Genomic DNA, 20,360 nt, shown 5'->3' with positions numbered 1-20,360 from the left:
TAGAAAGTCCCCAGATAATTCTGATGTTACTGGTCCTGACCCACACTTTGAGAAGTTACTAGATCCAGAGGATATTTCTCTTTTGCTGTTCTCTGTAACCAACAGCCCTTACAACTATGAGCAAATTTAATTAGACATACATGAAGGTAAGTTTGGAAAAGAATTTCTGAAATTTTATGTTATCAATACAAATATAAATTAAATAATTTTGGTAGGAAAATGCGTAAACTCTGTTATTTACAAAACAAAAAAGAATCTTAAAGATCAGTGGAATCTACATGTTCTTTTATTCAGGGGAAAGTTAGAAACCAGAGAGATGCTCTCCTCCTGTCCATGAAGAAGAAAACAGCCATGTCATGGAATTGGCAAGGTGGCAGGGAATAAATGGTAGTCTGTAGGGGCTGAAGGTCTCAGTCCCACAACTGCATGGATCTGAATCCTGTCAACAATCCATCTGGGAAGCCAATGTTGGATCCAGCCTTATTATTGGCTGTGGGTGATACTGCAGCTCCAGACAACACCCTAATTTCAGCTTTTTGGGAACCTGAGCAGAGAGCCCACTTACGCCATGTCTGAACTTTTGTATGCAGAACTATAAAATAATAAATGGGTATTATTTCAGGTAGCTAATTGTATGGTAATTTATATGTAGCACAAAAAAATAACACAATGTTTCACACTCAGCAAATACTGACACCTTAATGTGCTAGCTATGGAAATTTTCTAGATGTTTAAAATTAAACCAGAAGCAAGAAGATAAAGATGCCATCTCTTGAGTTGTTGACATTCTTGACGGAAGGCAGGCAGTCATGAACTAACAATGTAAATGAAGTAAATTTTTATAGTGATTATGGAGACCTTGGGGAAAAAAACAGATCATAGAAAGAGGTACTACGAGTGATGAGCAGAGAGAGGAGATTTGAATGTGTGTGAATCAAAGAGACTGGCTGTAACAAATATTAATCAGTCTAGAGGAATGAGGCATGTTATGTGCTGTCACATGGAGAGACCTGTGGAGATGAGAATAAGACAACAACTCGTGGATTTTAATATAGCAAAATTAGAGCACCTTTCCTCAGGAAAACACTAAGGATTTTTTGAATCTTGGGCTTTTTTTGGTAACTCCTGGCCCCTTTTCTCTAACCTGCTAGCATTAGCAGATGTGCTCGAAAAATACAAATCCAATGGAAAGGAATTACTCACTTCAAGGTCATAATGTTTGATTTTGTTCTGTGATTTTGAACTAATGGCTTCCTAGATATTGAACAGTTAACATATTATACAGAGTTTGCTCTGACATCTAAATCTACCATTCAATTTTTCTCACATCTTACTGAAATGATCATGTTCAATATATTTTTATATTTTAAACATCTACACTGAAGTCAGAGTGAGTGACTTTCAGGTTTTAAGGTCCTGCTTTCTCTTGTTGCTTTGGAGATAGAGGCTAATAATAATGTTATTATTGAGAACAAGATTGAGGGCAGCCAGCTCTGATGGGCTCCACGGCAACATCATATGATGTTAGACAAAACCAAAGAGAAATAGACAAAGAGCATATGCTGTTGAAATGTTAGAATCTTATCCTACAGATTTGGGAATTGAAAGGCAATTTAAAGGAAGACATATTGAGTAACAGTGGAGCTTATTTGACAGATTTCTGATCCTGAGAGGCCATGGAAATTGTCCAGAAAACAGCAGGACTCTAAGATGTTGGGCCCAGCCTCCTCCTCTAGAGCTTCTCTATGCTGTCTTCTTAGCATTAAAGTCAGCCTTTGGGGGATACAGCAAAGAAACTGGGGAGAAAGGGTGGAATCCAAAACAAACTCCCCAAGTGGAAGAACCTGAAGAAAATAAATGATCAGTGCTATAATGCTGATTTAAAAAAAAGATCTCAATAATTACCTCTATCAGATGTTCCAGTCGATTAAATGGCAGGGGTTCAAGAGGATTTTCTGGAATTTTTATGTCTTCATCTCCGGTAAACCATAGACCAGCCTACACAAAAAGTACAAGTGACCATCATTAAGGTATTATGCAGAGGTATAATGGCTCTTCAAGGCTGAGCTCAAACCAGTCTTGTTCCAGACTCTAGAGTCACAGTGGTCTCCAAAGCACGGTGCAGAAACCATGGCGGGGTGTGAGAGAAAGTCCTGAAACTTGCCTTTACATTTCTTTCTGTCTCATTCTTTTGTTGCTTTCATTGTTACTTATTTGATGTTGTGTGTAACATTAATACACATGTAGTCTACAAGTGCAAGTCCACAGAGGAGGGGTGCTTTCACTGTTGGAGCACACAATAAAACTAGGGGATCATTACTGGAAAAGTTAAACTTTCATGGGCTGGATTTGGGGGTGTCTGTGTTCCCATAACAGCAGCTCACATGCCACGTGCTGCTCACCTCCTGTCAGTCTGCAGAGCCTTGCGTGCTGCTATACGTGCTGTTGACATTAGAAAAACTTTTGGAATGATTTGACAGCTGACTTAGATCTCAGTGTCCTCTTTTTCAACGACACGTCTCTTCTGGTCGGTATATGACAAGAACCACCAACTCCCTTGGTTCCGATTTGGCAAGCCCTCTGCCATCTTTCCCTTCTCTCCATCCCCACTGTTACTCTGGTAGACTCCATTACCTCTGCCAGGGGTCACTCAGTAACTCAAGCTGGTTTGTTCCCAGTCTCTTTCCTGCTTATTTCAGCATTTATTATGCAACATAATGATTTTCTCAAAACATGCATGCTGCCCTGTCACCCTCTGCTCAGAACCATTTTATATCCTCATTCTTTTGGTCACATTGTCCTTCTTACCTTACATCACTTCTATCTGTCCTCCTCCTCCCAGGAAAGGCTACACATCTTTCCAGACCTGGCTCAGATCATACTTTCTCAGAGAGGTTCTCCTTGAGCTCTCTGAACAATTTGACTTGCTTATGCCCCACCATTGACAGTTCATTCCTTTAGGGGATGACATTCATGTCTGCTATTGAACAAGCATAAAGAAAATATCTTGCCAATTTAATTTTTATATCTGGTAAACATTTCATGTATATAACTATCTTGTTCTTAGTTCTTGCTCCTTTACTGTCTTCCAGAGTGACAACCAACCTATCCTCAACACTGACTACAGCCATGAGCTACTGGATGGCTTAACCTGACTCACACCTATATTTTGTGCCTTCCTTCCTTTCTTCCTTTTTTCCTTCTCCCTCCCTCCATCCCCCCCCCCCTGCTTCTTTCCTTCCTAGAATCAATTGTGTTTTAATGATATGATGGCATTGGATCACCTGTAGAGGTGAGAACTGGATTTTCTTTTCTTTTTGGAACAAAGAGATGCTGGCTCTGTGGAAGCCTGTGAGGGAGCAGAGCCTGAAAAAGCCTAAGGTCCAGCATGGGCTCAAGCTTTAAATGTAAGATGCTTCTGCACCAACCAGGAGGAGATCCCTGCCCAGTGACTGCTCTGTGGAAGAATGGACCACTCTATGGGAGAATGGAGCCATGAAGAACATAGGTGAGACTTACACTTCTGAATATGATGGAGTATTAAAGGGCAGAGTCACCTTCCTGCCTTAAATAAGAAAATGGACAACATATTTGAAATAGTATATTTTAGACCTTCAGCAATGGATAACACAAGAGTCATTCCTGAAAGAAGAAAGGTAAATGAGGATTCCACTCTTGTTCCAGTCTATACTGCCGGGAGGAACATCTGAGGCCTGGTGTCCTTCCTGAATTCAGAAAACAGGTTTTGGGTTGAGGAAGGCCAAAGAAGGGCAGAGTACTGGGGCTGCACACAGAGTGAGAGAGCTCTGAAGATGTGCAAAAGAGTTTTCTCAAGGAAGACTAAGGGCTGGTCTGCGTGTGTCGGAGGAGAATATCAGAGGTTGGAGAAAGAACCACTGCAAAGTAGTAAGCTCAGTAACTCCCAAGACACACAGATCTGGGATTAGTTCATGTTACCACCAGCCAAAGTAGAAAGTCTTTCTAATATACAGGACATTGAGCCCCAAGGGGGTATTGCCTATAGTAAAGGCTATTCTGGACCCACCTCCACAATCCTTGCTGTGACCTTGAAAGGATGTAACTGATTCCAAGTAATACTACTTCATGTACTACAGTAATAATGTACAGCAAAGTTGGATACTCAAAAATATAAGACTCACAGCACCTTGCATCTAATATGAAATTACAAGGCATACAAAAAGACAGAAAGTATTACCCACAGCCAGGAAAAACACCAACACGGAAATGAGAACAGATGACAGAATGAACAGACAAGGATGTTAAAACAGCAATTCTATATACAGAACAGTAATTTAGAAAAGCTATTCTATTTCAGAAGGTAAAGAAAAATACAGATATAATTGAAAGATTCAAAAAATATGCAACTTGAACTTCTAAATACAATATATGAGATGAAAAATATGCTAGTCTTTATTAACAGAAAACTTGACTCTTCTGTGAACTTGAAGACACAGCAATAGAAAATGAATACAGAATAAATCATCAAGAGAAAAAAGACTTAAAAAAATCAATCAAGCATCAGTGACCTGTGGGACAATACCAGATAGTCTAATAAACAAATATGTGAATGGCTTTGAGAATTGCGGATAGAGTGGGAAAATATTTGGAAAAGCAGTCCTAAAAATAATTTCCAAATTTGACAAAAATTACAAACCCACAGATTCAAGAAGCTCTATGAGCCCCTAGAAGAAGGGACATAAAGAAAACCTTAGGGAGGAACACAATAATCAAATGTCCAAATTTCCAGCAATAAAGAGGAAAAATTAAAAGAAGTTACAGGGGCAAAAAGAAGCAGAGGTAAAATCTCTCCTCTTTTCCTCATTACTCAACCAACGATCAGTTCCATATTTATTGCTTCAATGCATAGGATTTTCCCATGGTTCTTAAACCCAGGATTCATTTGTTTTAGCCTTCTACAGCATATGATAGTTTGCAAATTAGAAAATCATTTCAAAATACTTTAAATACAAAGGGCCATTATCAGAAAGGAAAAAAAAATCTTGTTTTCTAAAAAAAAAAAAAAACAAAACACCTTTCATAAAAATTATAGCAACCTGAAATGTTAAATGTGAACTTATATCATAAGAGGTTTAAATTTACAATCAAGGTTCAATTAATTGCATCCTGCCTCACTGAATTATTAGGTGGTTTCTCTCTATAATATGGAAATGTTCTTTGTACCTTCTTGTTAAAACCTGGCCAAAGAATTTTAGTGTTTTTTTTTTCCCCCTTCACTTTTCCTTAAAGAAGTAGTGCTGCTTGGATCCTACAACATCTGACTAGTTAAACCTTTATAAACATGTGTTCTCACCCTTAGAAGATGATCTGTATTTCAAAATCAGAGAATTCCACTACATATCTGCAGAGTGCAAGCATGTGAGCCCACAGCAGGCCAGGAGCAAAGGGCAAACCGGCCTCTGCTCATCACTCAGCCCAGAGGCAAGGCCTGAATGACCACAATGACCACAAAGGCTGGGCTTTTTCCATTTTGGAAGTGGAGAAATCAGCCACTCCTATGTGACTGTTCTGAACTTGCAATTTGTCAAAAGGTGTGTGTGTTTGAGAAAGAGAGAGAGAGAGAGAGAGAGAGAGAGAGAGAGAGAGAGAGAGAGAGAATAGAAAACACAATAAACAGACATTTTCTCCCAGAAAACTTCATCGTGGTGATGTAGTTATACTTCCTTACTGTTTCCATGTGGCATTTTCACCAGATTTTATAAAATTTCGTCCTAGATGCTGTTTTGATTTTTTCCATGAAACCACATTTTTTATTCTCTCTCTCTCTCTCTCTCTCTCTCTCTCTCTCTCCATCTCTCTCTCTCTCTCTCTCTCTCTCTCTCTCTCTCTCTCTGGCTTGTGAGTATTGGAAAGTCAAGTGTGCCTCACCAAATGGCACTGATGTCCTAGGAATATTAAGGAGTAGAAACTAAGAGGGGAAGGGGAGAGGGCAGAGCTCAGAAATCAGCTCTTCTCGAAATATAGATTGTGTTCAAGTATGTATTTCTGAGTTTCTACTAAAGGCAACATCCAACTTTCTCTAAGAAATTCACACCTTTGGTAGAGGATCTTTCTGGTTTTGGCTCAGCACTTTGGTAAAAATTGCCAACACCCTTTCTTCTTTTCATGTTTGTACAAAAGGATGTTCAAATTGATATCCTGTGTTAATTAACACATTGCTGTAAATATTAAAGGTTTCCATGAGTGCCCACTTTAAGACCTTAAGCCATCTATAGAAAGTTTTGCTTTGCTGTTTTCATCTTCAAACAAAATCACCCTAATAATTATTAAGTCTTGTACAATGACAATGACAAATATACCAGAGTCCTATCAGCCAAACACCTGTCTTGCTCCACCTTGATGAACCTCCACGGGTTTCAAGTGCTATTTCCTCTGGCTTACCTATCTGAGCACGGAGACCTCAGGGCTATCTTAAAATTTAAAAACAAACAACAAAAAAAGCATGCCACCAATTAGCTGGAAAGAGAAGAAAAGCAGGAAGGGATGAGCTCTTTCAATGGAAACACCTGTGAGATACAGGCACTTTGAGACTATGACCCTGTTTCAGAATTAGCACCTTGTGAACATTTCCTTCTTTATTTGTCTACCAGTAACATGAAATGATAAGCAATGGGATGAATTCAAGCTGTAGAGGAAAAATTAGTAACTCAGGTCCCTATCAGCTACAGAATTTCACTTTTCTTTTTTAAACTTTTCAAAACTAGGTTGCATTTTCACACACCTGGTTTAATGACTTGAACATCTCTCTGTCTTCCTAAAGACATTCATTTCCTCAACCCTCTGCAATCTGGCTTCTCTACTTATTCTACCAACATTGTCTTGGTGGAGGTCACCAGTTGTGTTCTACTTGCCAAGATGAACAGGAAGGCATTGTGCAATGGGAATACATATCACTTTCCTTGGGTGATCTCATTCATTCATAACTTCACCAACCACCTTCATAGGAATGACCTGCAATCCCTTCTGGACCTGCCATATCAGATTGGCTATTTTTGCCTACATATCCCACAGACATTTTATACTCAGTTTGTCAAATATATTCTAACCATGACTTCTTTCTGAACCTTTAGTTCTTTAGCAAGTTCTGATTTTTTAAGATGCTTTCCCTGGAGATGGAAGCCATAATACCACCTGGGGTTTTGACACTTTTCCTATGCTGCCTAGACGTGGACAGTCAAGGAGTAAAACACTGGCCTGAGACCTGTGATGTGACATCACTGAATAAGACACTTCTTAGGCCAAAAGTATTGTAGTATTCCCAGTCCACCATCTCTGGTAGCAACCTGCATGTACTGCTCGAAAGTGATGGTTCCTGTCTGAGCCTCGTCTACAGCCTTGAACCTCTGCAGGGTCTCGAGGAGTTCCTCTTCCAAGGGGATGGGCCAAGGCATTGCTGTTACTAACAGGAATTTCCGCCAGTCCACGAACTCTGAGTTCACTATCAATAAAGATGTTAACTCCTGCAGCTGAAAGAAAACAAGAAATGTCATTGGAATATTTTTATTACTCTTACCTTGAAGCTCTACCAGCTCAGGCTTCCAGAGTTAAAATTCAGATAAAAGAAATAGAATTTTATACTGGTGAAAAGAGCCAGTTCTGACTTCAGTTCCCTTTTGTTCTCTGAACAAATCCACACCAGGCAGTACCTAGAAAGTGTTTTACTTTTTGCTTCCTTGACATCCATGTTTTTTGCTTACTCTTCCACAACCATTTTATATGGGACTCCAGTTAACTTTTTACCCATGCACAGAGGCTGGGTAAAGATTGTAGCTGTGCCTGGGCAAGGGCTCTGCAGCCCACATGGTGGCTTAACCAAAACTTTTAACGGTTTTGTTTTCTGAGACATTTTTAGGGAAAAGATTATGATGAAAAGTTAGGACTGCAGAATCATCTACTATGACTAGTTAGGGTCATGACATCTGGTAGTAATAGAAGCTTCTTGATCAAACCTTACTGACTGTATGATCATTAACATTCTTCAAATACTGAGTATGCACATGCTATGTGTCTTGGTTTCAAGCCTATTCATCTGTTCATTCATTCAGATTTCATTCATCGCCTACTAAATGTCAGACACTGTGTAAGTACAGGTTACTTTAGAACTCATGACTCATCATTTAAATAAGAATAATATGAAAACCTTTGAAGCTGGAACAAAATGGAAGCTTACTTCAGGTTGGGTGAGGTGCATCCATCCACTAGGGAAATTGTTTGTTCCAAGGTTCAGGGTCACCACATCAAGCAGAATGTCAGTAAATGCCTTATTTCCTATTATGCCTACAGTAGAATGAAAAATATTTTGTCATTTATATTATGTGATAAGGATTTTTTTTTTCTTTTCCTAAAGTAGAAAAAATAATGGGAATTTATTTAATCATTTTCTTTCTTTCTTTCTTTTTTTTTTTTTGGTACTAGGAATTTAACCCAGGCACTCTTTACTACTGAAATACATCCCCAGCCCGTTTTGTATTTCATTTTGAGACAGGCTCTCACGAAATTGCTTAGGACCTCTCTAAGTTACTGGGGTTGGCCTTGAACTTCAGTTCCTACTGTCTCAGCCTCCCAAGCCTTTGGGATTATAGATATGTGCCACTGAGCCTGGCTATATAATCAATTTTAAAATATTATTCAGCACTGTAATCTTTAGAGAAACAAAAAGTCTGAAAATATAATAATAATAATAATAATAATAATAATAATAATAATAATTTTCCTGACCTCTTCTATTATTGTTTCCTGAGTGAAAAATGTTTTTTTTTTGCCTAATAATAATTCATTCCAATTAAGCAAAGTAGTGAAACTATGTATGTTTTATTTTATAGTCTTCTTTGATTTTTCTGCTCAGAATAGGTTGAATTTTTAAAAACATTACTCTAAGTTTCTCTATATGCAGTAGGGCACAAGAGTAATTTTGGTAAACATGAGATAAAGTTGTTTCAAATGCATGCAGATCACCACTATAATTAAGGTAACACATTTATCCTCATATTTTTCTTCACTCAGAATTTGTTTATTTGCTTTTGTAAATGTAGGGAGATTTGAATTGTTACATAACTAGATAGAAAGTTCTAATTTAATAATCTAATTGACTCGACATTTTCAAGTATTTCATAAACTATCACCAAACTTTCAAATGCTTTGCTCTTATACATGGATCTACTTTACCTTATCTAAAAAAAAAAAAATGTCTAATTTTGTGTTTCTCATTTTAAACTGCATGCACATGCATTAAAAAAAGAAATAGGAAAATAAAATAAAAGTATCTGCTGTAAGAAAAATTCTCCTAATCCATGCAGCAGAGGTACCTTCTAGACCCAGGAGAGGCTCCTAACACATATCCAGGTATCTTTTAGGTTCCACGTCAACAGCCATTCTTTGTTTAGGAATAAAAAAAGAGTGAAACATAGAGGTAGATTCCCCAAATTTCTTTTTTACATCTATGTTTTTAGCATTTTTAAAAGTCCACATGAAGTTTATTATATGTTTAACCTCTGGGGGAAATGCAATAATCCCTTTAAAATGTCAGTGGTTCAAGTCAAATATACAATTTCAGGATTGCAAGGTAATATTCTGGGGAGCAAAAGTGGACTTTTTTATTTCTTTGATATAACCGGCCATCCAGAGGTTGTTCAGAAATAGATTCTGTATTCTTTGTGATCACACACGAGTATTCAATTTCATAGAGTTGAGGACTTATTTCTAGGTAGTAGGATTTTCAGTGAAGTTATATGACACCACATTAGTTTTTATGTGAGTTAGAAATAAATTGGTTATATTCCTCAAGAAGAAACTGTAAATAACAACTATTGAAATCATTAAGAAAGCCAAAGTACTTAAAAATTCTGGTAAGTGTATGATGTATTTCCACTGTCTCTAAAGGCTATGGGGAAACAGTGCTGTTAGACAATGCTTTCATATGACATAGGAATTATTTATTTGGGGATCTTGGTGTGAAATGTGAAAATTATTTTAATATTTGACCTCATAATATTTACCCAATTAGGTAAGGCGTGTAGTGATATGATTTTCATACCTAATACAACAACAGATGAATTTCCAAATTTTGTTCATAGATTTAAAAAGAACATTTCTTTCAATTTGCATTTATGTTAGTTACCTAATGTTATTCTCATTTAGAATTATCCAGGAAAAATAGTTAACTCTGTACAGGCCTAAGTGAAGAAGACCATAATCAGTCTGGTTATCCTTAGAGAGAACTTTCAGGAAAATGATGTCAAAAGAACAGCATTGCTTAGAAGCATGCACCCCCATCCAAAGAATTCAAAAGAACATGTGAACCCAGAAGTAAAGTTGGAAAGTTCCAGGAAAACCAGTTTTCAAATTTTTGCTTGTATGTTTGGATGATGCCGAAGGTCTTTTGTGTTTAAGGTGAAGACTAAGTTACTTTCTTACTTTTAAATTTTTACCATTTGATTTTTATATTTATTTAATATGATCAATAACAGAAGTCAACATTGTCACTCGACTCATCACTTTCATCTTGGCTTTCTGAGTGTGATGAGCAATCTGTATTAGGCCCCATGTCACCGGCTGAAGATGGTGTTTTTGTATTCCATAAATGGATAGCTTTCCTAGGGTCAAAATTGTTGATGTCTGGAGAATTCAACTGAATGATCAGGATATCTGTCATACTTTCAGCATCGATTTCAGCATGCATATGTAACTTGGTACGTCTCATTTGATGAAAGCCACGTTCTGCTTCAGCTGAACTTGCAGGCAGGGCCAGCACCAAGTCAACTAGCATCAGAACATTCGGGTACTTGTGGGAGTAAATGGAATTCACAAAATCCCAGGTCAGTTTTCGAATATTCTGAAATCTAGAAGGGAGGACAAAAACCATAGACGATTGAGACACCTGGGTTTTGCTGAAATATTATACAGATGAACTTGTTGAGTCAGTGTGTTTTCTTGCTCACCTGGCATAAATCTCTAATTTTAACATGCTCCATTCAGTGTCCACCTCATCAATTTTCACATTGGCAGCTTCTAATACTGGTTCATAATGTGCAATTAGGATGGATACCTCTTTTTCTCCAAATTCTGCAATCAATCAATATACATATATCAATATATATATATATATGTATGTATGTATATATATGTATGTGTATATGTATATATATATATATATATATATATATATATATATATATATATAGTCACACATTCAAAACTCACACAATCAAAGAATAACACGTTGAGTCAGTGTGCACAGGTTACCTTGATTTAGTTTTGTGGGCCACAATTTAAAGCTTCCAATCATGGTTGCCCTCACCACATCTAGACTGGCATCTCTGAAACAACTCCGCAGCGTCTTGATAAAATGTGTTAAAACCACGTTTCTCACAGAAGAAATGTTTTCTTTCCCTCTGAGGCAGTTACTGTGAAAGTGTGTGACTGAATCTACCCTGCGTTCTTTGGGACCTGGTCTGTGGAGGAAAAAAATCACCCCAAAAAAGAATTACATGAAAAGGCACTGGGCAATGATTTCCCAAATCCAATAATCTGGTTTGACAGACAGAACTCCTCACCTGGTTTGATATATTCGGAGCATTTCCAGTGTTGACTCCAAGGTGGCAAATATGTCAGCAATTGAGGAATTTCTATTCTGAATGACACGGGACAGAATGCTAAGGACACTAATGACATCCATCAAAAAATGGGAAAATTTAAGCATGTCAGCTTGGAGGAGGAGATCTAGAAGCTCTTTGGCTTTCTGTTGACTGGTGATACTTCTGCCTTCACCTGCCTGAAGCACAGTTGGGAAAATAGAGTAGTTTTCATTCTCAAAATCATTACTCCAAGGAGCTAAATGAAAGTATTTTCTGTTATAATATGGCATTTCAAAATACTTACTGAATGCAGTTGCTGAACAATTGCAGGATATCCCTTGAGAAAATTCTGGAGGTCTGCCTGTAATCCGTGAAACCACCTCCTGCCTCTTATTTGAGAAGGCATCACAGGTCGAAGGTGCAGGCCTTTGAAAGCAGTTATCAGAGAGCTCTTGTGGAGAGAAGAATTGTGATAGAAGTGATAGATGTTATGAAGGAGTTTTTCCAAATCATTGTACAGAGGAATGCTCTGGAACACTGCCTTATAGGATAGTTCAAGGTGATGTGCAAAGCAGTATACAGTCTGCACACATGGCTGGATTTCTCTCAAAAGCAGGGCCACCCCATTCTCTCCTTCTATTCCAGGCGTATCTTCACTTCCAAAACCAACCAGTTTCTTTGCCCAGTCTTGGCTTGACAGCCTTACCTGAAGATTTGTCTCTAGTGTTTTCTCAATAGCATTTTTTATTGACAGAGGATCTTCCCTCTCTACTGTCTGAACCCCAACAATTTGACAGTGCACTTTCCCCTCGTATGCAAACTGTACATACACAAGCTCAGCTTCCTTGATGAAACTGTCTATGACTCCATCACTGATGATGGAGAAAAATTTACTTTTCTCTAGTTTTTCTCGTAGATTTCTCCTTTCTACCTCAGCAATAAAATATGTAAATGTTCTCGCTGATTTGTTAGTTCTGAAGACTGGGCCAATATCAACACCCTTCATGTCATCCAACTTGCACATCCAAATAAAATCTTTGAGCGGATGCCCAGTCTTGGCAATGGCGTGGCATGATCTGAACAAGTTCTCCACTCTTCCGAGGGTTACTTTGCTCATGGTCCTCACCATTAGTTCCGTGGCAGCTCTGTTCACTGGAGAACCACTTGTTGCTTCCATTAGTGAAGCCTTGGCATGGGCCTCGCTGAGATGATGAGCATTGAGAAATTCATTCCTAAAGTTGTCAGTGCCATAGAGAAAACTCGCTTGGCTTCCTCCTGACTTTACCCCGTGCTTACGACACAGGGCACAGTACATAAGATTTAATAACTCATCATATATAAGCCAAGGGTATTTTTTTAGCCAAATTTTCAAAAATTGATCATTTCTCCTTGGAAGGTAGTGGTCAAGTTTCCGTGGCCTTTTCTGCCTTTTGGTGACTCCACTCATATCATCCAGGGGATTCCTGCCTTTAAAACAACTCCACGTTGTTATTTTAAGGAATGGCAAAGTCAGCCCTCAGTTGTCTTTACTTTCTGCCCACCCCCAGTGCTTGCTTATTATTTCTGGAAAAATTGCATTGGTTGCTTATTACTTATCAGGTACCCTTGTAAGTGCTTGAACTGGTTTTATATCATTTAATCTTTACAAGCTATTACCCCTATTTTATAGTTAAGGAAATGGACTAATTATTATTGTCATCATCTTTGGATAAAACATTTGGACCCAAAAAGCTAAATTTGGTTCAACACTGCAGTGCCCATAAGTGGTGTGGCTGGGATTCACCAGGAGGCAGAATTACTCCACAGCCCTTCTGTTTGTGCACTTTATTGTTAGGGTTTCTTGTACAAAGAAAGGTGCTATGGTTTTCTTCTTCTAGAATTCACTTCTCCGTGCAGAAAGGAGACACTTTGTAGCTGCAATTTCTTTCCCATGATGATGATGATAATAATAATAATAATAATAATAATAATAATAATAATAATAATAATGCAAGTGTGTCTGCAAGATCTGCCTGGGACATCTCTCTGCTGTCTCACTCTTTCTGGGAATGGTACAGCAACCTTGTTAATTTACAAAAAGAATATCAGGCTTTGGGACCCCTGCCAGGTGGTTTGGTAAAAAAGCTGTGCCTACCTAATGCTGTATCTTTTTTCTTTTCTCTGCAAGTCTCATTTTGACTCATATTCGATTATGTATCAGATTATTTTATCTGGCTAGAAGGATGAAAAATATAAACATTATACTGAACAACATCCTCAAATAGCAGTTTCTCCCTGAAGGAAGAGAGCTTAGACTGCACATAATGATCATTAGATTACAGATTATCCTTGACTTACGACAGGGTTACATTATGTTAACCCATTATAAATCGAAAATACCACAAGTGGAACATGTATTTATTACGCCTAATCTACTGAACTTCCTAGCCAGCAACACAGTACCTGCAGAGTGTCAGTTGAGTTCCCCTGTGATCCTGTGGCTGACTGGGAGCTATGGCTGGCTGCAGCCCAGCGCCACCAGAGACTGCCATACCATGTGTGACTGGCTCAGGAAAACAACCCAATTCAAAATTTGAAGTTGAGCTTCAAATTTTGGGCACCTAAATGCTGCCTCTTTTGAAGAACAAGTAAGGATGCTGAATTTGCCATTGTAAATTCAAGTTAAATCCTAAGTTGAACCATTTTAAGTTAGGAAACATCTGCATGTTGTTCTAGTTTTCATCATTTAATGCATGTCTCATATAATTAGAATTATATTAAAACTGAATATATAAAATTATAAACAAATTCTTATGTAAAAATTGACTATGTATTTGATATTATATTAAAATATCTCATGCTGACAGCCTGTCAGGGTCTGTTTTTGGTCAGTACTTTATGATTGTAGGCCTTTGGCTTCCCAACTGGATTTTAAACTCTTCTGATCAGATCCATACTGACTCTTTGGTGCTCCTAGCGGATTGCTAAGCACTTATTGGCTGTGTTAGGAATCTAAATGTCCTTTCCTCTTCAACTTTCATGATTTTGAATCTCCCAACCTCTGACACTGGTTGTCTGCCTCCGCCTTTCATACCTTACTTGCTTTCGTACCTTACTTGCTTCTGTTTTGCCTTTTAATTGGTCTTTAAAAAATTGTTTAAACAGATCCCTATTTTTAAAAAAAAATTTCTAAAAAATATCTAAAACAAATTTTCTACATTTTACTTCAAATTAGATTCCATGTAGTGAACCGCCACTGCCTTAGTTTCTCACTTAAGCACTTGTTTCTTGTTTCACCCTCAGCCAGGCACACCTGGTGCCTGCTGTGTACACAGAAGTGTTGTAAAAATGATGAATGAATGGGTGAAAAAATAAGTCTCTTGTGAAAGGAGAGGGACTTAACTTTGCCCACTGATTCAGCTAATTTTTATGTTTTTTGGGCAGATTTTCAAGAGGTTATCTTGAATTCTAATCATGTACTTTCATTTGCCAGAGAATGGAGGTTCTTTGGTTTCTTGAAAATAAATTTCATCTTGAAGAAACATTTGGAAAATCTGCCATACACAGTTTCACTGGGTCCAAAGGCTTCTAGAGTCACTAATGCACGTTTTTTTTTTTGGTGTGTGTGTGTGTGTGTGTGTGTGTGTGTGTGATCTACATCTCATCTAGTGAAAGGAGTTCACCATGGAGAAAAACCTTAGGACCTATGGGGTCCATACTCCTCTTTGCTACTGCCATTTGCCACACAGTGAGATATTCTTATTAATAATATCCATGCCTCTGTATCATCCCTTTTCTAAGAAAACTAATCTAAGCAATTTTCAATTCAAAGTATTTAACCTGCAAATATCTGGTTCTCCATTTTTATAATTTTCTCAGTACTGTTGAAAAAAATCCATGGAATTTTCTAGTTACCGTTTCAGGCAACCAGGTGCCCTTACTCCTTCTCTCCAGCCACTTGAGGCTTTGTAGAGGGGCTAACAGCATCTGTTGCTGCTCTCAGACATAGTCTATTCTCCCTTCCAATCCATTGTCATTGTCATTGGCTCTAAATAGCTTTGATAATCCTCCCTGCATGAGACTTTTCACTGACCCCAAGTTCTTTGTGATTTCACATCTTGCCCCTAGTCCTAGGTAGTCTGTTTGCTTGGTGTGAAATCTCAAAGTCTCCATTTCCCCCTTTTTCTGCACTGTTCTTTTCCTACTTCTCTTTCTGAAAGGTTAAGTGTCAAAAGCCTCCTCTGGGCTGATCACCATAATGCCTCACAAAGACAGCAAGGGCTACTTCTTCTTTAGAACTTCTGAAAAAACCATGTGGCTGAGTGACACAGCTGTGACTACAGCATAGGATGTTTACCCTCCATCTCTGAGACCAGTGATTAAACGACAGTCTCTCCTCCTAAGTGGGGTTCAAGGCAGAGGTCCTGTCAGTGTGTAGAATAGTGTTCCGGGCCCTGGGCACCTAAATGCTGCCTCTTTTGAAGAACGAGTAAGGATGCTGAATTTGCTGGACTGCGTTTTCTTCAGACAGCCCCTCAACAGAAGCCTAAATAACTATGGACGAAATCTCTACAGTTGTTTCATGGAGGACTGATGGGTTTACAAGGAAAAGGAGTTTTTATGATTTAAGTGGGTACAGGGGAACACTGTTATAGTGTTCTAGTTTCAATAGACTACAAATTGCTTCTGTTGGAGAAAGGCTGTCTTCTGAATGATGTACTTGGCATTTGATGTTTTGAGACAAGATGTACCTACCCGGAGCTCACTGTGGCACACAAAATGAGTGTTCTGTCTTGGATGTTCCCAGGGAGCCACATTATTTTTATCGCTTAATTCTAGCTGTTGCATAATTTTTTTCTGGATGTACTCTGGCTAGTATTTCAGGTGCTTTTTAGGGTCTTTGCACCCTTAGGACAATAAGCTAACATTTTAGATAATAAGATAGTTTGTGGGCTGGGGTTGTAGCTTAGTGATAGAATGTTTGCCTGTCATGTGTGAGACACTGGGTTTGATTCTCAGCACCACATAAAAGTAAATAAAATAAAATAAAATAAAGGTATTGTATCCATCTACAATTAAAAATTAAAAAAAAAACAGTTTGTATCAATATTGTACAATTTTATGAATTATATACTAATGTGACATTCACTATAATTACATCATTAAATCATAATGGCTTCTATTACACTTAAATTGTACATTCTCCCTATTATACCCTTTCTAGGAACTTTAAGTATGTTAATTACTTGAATCTTCATGGCAATTCCATAAAATAAGTATCATTGTTATGATTTTAAAGATGAAAAAGTGAGGCAATTGGGCACAGTGGCACACGTCTATAATCCCAGTGGCTAAGGGAGGCTGAGGCAGGAGGATCTTGAGTTCAAAGTCAGTCAGTCTCAGTAACAGTAAGGTGCTAAACAACTCAATGAGATCATGTCTCTAAATAAAATACAAAATAGGCCTGAGGATGTGGCTCAGTGGTTGAGTGCCCCTGAGTTCAATCCCCAATACTGTCCCCCCCAAAAAAAAAGTGAGGTAGAGAGATATTAAGTAACTTGCCTAAGATTATATGATGGTCTTTGCCAACAAGTGGACTTGAAAAAGAGCTGTCTGCCTCAAGCCATCCCACAGGTTGAGGTGGAGGAGAAGAGCATGAACATGTGGAAGAGACTAGCAAGGAACCTGACACATAGTGACCATTCCAAATTGGCTACGTAATTCAGAAAATATTCACTCTCTCACTCTGTGCTGGAAATATATTCACTGGAGTGATTTCTGGGATGGTGGGTGGGAAGAAGAGCTGGCTGTCACTTACTCTAGATGCTCCCAATGAGTCTAACATCTGGATGGATCTTTGCTGGGAAAATCCAGGCATAATCAATTATCTTCATTGCAATTTGCATGATCTTTATTTGGTATCATGCATAAGGTCATTTTTTTCTGATATATTTTGACAATCATAACAAATGATATTTTATGTTTTGTTATTACCTTTACAAAAGGAGGTTTGGAATCATCACAGGTGGAAGAATTTGACCAGAAAAGGTCAAAATATAAACATTATGATGTATGATGCATTTAAATATAGACATTATTGCATTACTTTTAGTAAGGGCTTTTTAAATGAAGATTTTTATTTTCAAGTGGGCGAACCTAAACTTGGCAAAAAGCCCCTTAAGCTTCAGTTCTTTCTTTTTCTATTCTGGTACTAGCTACTTGCAAGTATTTTAAGGATTAAGTCATTTGTTTTAATCAAAGGTTACCATTTCACTGAGTAATTTTATTTGTGCAATATAATTAAAAGTTGCAAACTATTTAACACATCAACACTCTATTAATTTCCTTAAAAGTCTTATTGTGTTCCTGATAGAACAATGACTGTTATATAAAACTATATATACTTTTTAAACCTAGAAATAATCCATCTGCACATCATATTATAATATATTTTCTCTTCAATGAAGATTGTTTTTCAAAAATATAGAATTCTAAGGTAAATACAATGGAAAACATTATAGAAGACCATTTTCCAGGTCTTGGAAGGAACAAGATTAATTAATCTTCATTTAAAAGATAAATGGGTATGTAAGAAATGTAAATGTTTGTGGTGGTGGACATGATAATTGTTTAATTTGATCATGCAGATTACATACATCTATCAAAATATCATGCTATATCTATTAAATACATATAATTGCTATGTGCAATTAAAAGAGAACCCCCAAATGTACCCAAATGTCAATCAATGGCAGAATAGGTAAATGTGTTGTGATATATTGATTTCCCCAAGAGAATAACATACAGCAAAAAAGAATAAACAACTTACAATTACATTTGAATGGATCTCAAGAATAATATTGAACCAAAGAAGTCAGATCAAAAAGTTACAAATCACATCATCTCATCTATTTATATAAATCATGAGAACGTGAAAAAATAATCAGTGCTGTTAGATGTCAGGCTAGTTGTCACCTTCGGGTAGGGGAAGGTGGTGATTTGAAATGTGCACCAGGTGGCCTGCTCCTTGTCTTGAGCTAGGCGCAGCCCACACAGGTGAGCTCAGTTTTCAGAAGTTCATCAATCTGTAAATTTCCAATAAGTATACTTTTCTGGATGTACATTATACTTCCACAAAATTTTAAAAAGCTATGTATTTTATTTAAAAAGAACATTTGGCAAATGTCACCATAGTGGAATAAAATCAGTGTCCCCTCAAACCTGCCCTTCCACCCTCCCCAAAAGGTGAAAGGGCATCCTTAAAAGCAGTGACTAACAATTGCAGAACTGAGGGTAGACGAATAAAGCAACAGAATGCAGGAGGATATTTCGTGGTGTCTGGAAAAATGGAGAGAAGAGGTGAGTGGGAATTATTAGACTTCCTCAGGTAGGACAAGGTCAGCATCTGGAGCCTGACTTTGAGGGGTGCCAGTGGAGAATCTCTAATTCTGTGTGATGACTCTGGGATTCAGAAAATGTAATGTCATCTTTCCCTTTTTTTTACAGTAAACAAAAAAATAGCAATGAACAATACTTCTGATAAAATACCCAACAGCATAGTAAGAATTTTACATATAACTAAAAAGCAACATATAATGTTTTCCAGATGGAATGAAGGAACTCATACAGCAAAAACATTTAAACTGTTTGCTTACAGACTATGGCTCACAGTGAGTCATCAAAATTCCCAAATCCCACAGCATTTTACAGCTTTGTAAATTCATTTTTAATGATGACTGTTATCCTGACAATTGGGTTAGTTCCCAGCCTGAATGGGTTGGGGGGACTTGCCTGTAGTTCATGCATCTGGGGAGGGAAGCAAGGAGAGCAGCCTCCTGAACATTCCCCTAATGTCCTCCTACACTCAGGCTTCATAGCTACACCATGTTTTCTAGCAGCCAATTCCAATAAATTTAAATATCCTCTAATCCTTGTTACCAAATCACTTTTTCCCCCAGTACTGGGAATGAGTCCTGGGTGCTTTACCACTGAGCTGCTTCTCCAGCCCTTTTTATTTTCTTTTGAGACAGGGTCTTCTTAAGTTGCTTAGGGGCTCACTAAGTTGCCCAGGCTGGCCATGAACTTGTGCTCCTCCTGCCTCAGCTCCTGAGTCTCTGGGATTTCAGGTGGGTGCCACCACTTTTAGTCAAATCACTCCTGACTCCCTTCCATTCTCCCTCCAACACATTGCTCCACCTGGTTTTCCTTGACCACCTTCACCCACTGCATACTGACTCCCCTTTGCTTTGTATTCTCAAGCACTTTTACAAAGTTCATATTCTGTCCCAGAAAGAACCCAACTTATTTGTGTTTTCTTCTTCTTTGTCTGACTTTCCAAATCATACTCTAAGCTCCATGGGCATATGGTTTTCTTTTCATCATTATAACTATTTTGTTCCCTGTTTCTCTCCCACTTTCTTTTTTCTTCTTTCTTCCTATTTCTTTCATAGTCTGGAAACTGTCCTATCATACTATGCAAACAGAAAAAAATGTTATCTATTGACATTTTTTTATTCTGAAGTTTTCTAGAATTCACCTTCTAAGAAATTCATGTGCCAAGTTAGAATTATTACTTGTTATTTACTTTTAAACTTTTATCTGAAATGCAAGCTCTGATTTTGAGGGTGGATCCCAGAGTGCATTATGATGATAATCATGAATACTAGAGTCCTTTCCAAAGGAATTATCAGTGGCTGATGATTTTCAACATTCATTTCCATCAGATATACCCAAGTGCTTTTAGTTTTTACCTCTCCACTAGATGTTTTC

General features: G+C 37.8%; 1 protein-coding gene across 1 annotated transcript in view; it reads right to left on the bottom strand.

Annotated features, from left to right (window-relative positions):
* Positions 1 to 20,360, bottom strand: part of Spef2 (sperm flagellar 2) — a 168,564-nt gene that overhangs the window by 9,906 nt on the left and 138,298 nt on the right. Inside the window, exons 30-32 of the mRNA XM_027936256.2 lie at positions 8,210 to 8,316; positions 7,323 to 7,505; positions 1,906 to 1,998 (exon numbers count right to left, since the gene is read on the bottom strand). Coding sequence (XP_027792057.2) covers positions 1,906 to 1,998; positions 7,323 to 7,505; positions 8,210 to 8,316 — 383 coding nt within the window. The remainder of the gene's footprint in view (positions 1 to 1,905; positions 1,999 to 7,322; positions 7,506 to 8,209; positions 8,317 to 20,360) is intronic.

This window comes from Marmota flaviventris, chromosome 5 (assembly GCF_047511675.1).
Source record: "Marmota flaviventris isolate mMarFla1 chromosome 5, mMarFla1.hap1, whole genome shotgun sequence".
Lineage (NCBI taxonomy): Eukaryota > Metazoa > Chordata > Mammalia > Rodentia > Sciuridae > Marmota > Marmota flaviventris.
The sequence above is the reverse complement of the archived record's forward strand: the minus strand, read 5'-3'. Positions and strand labels throughout refer to the sequence as shown.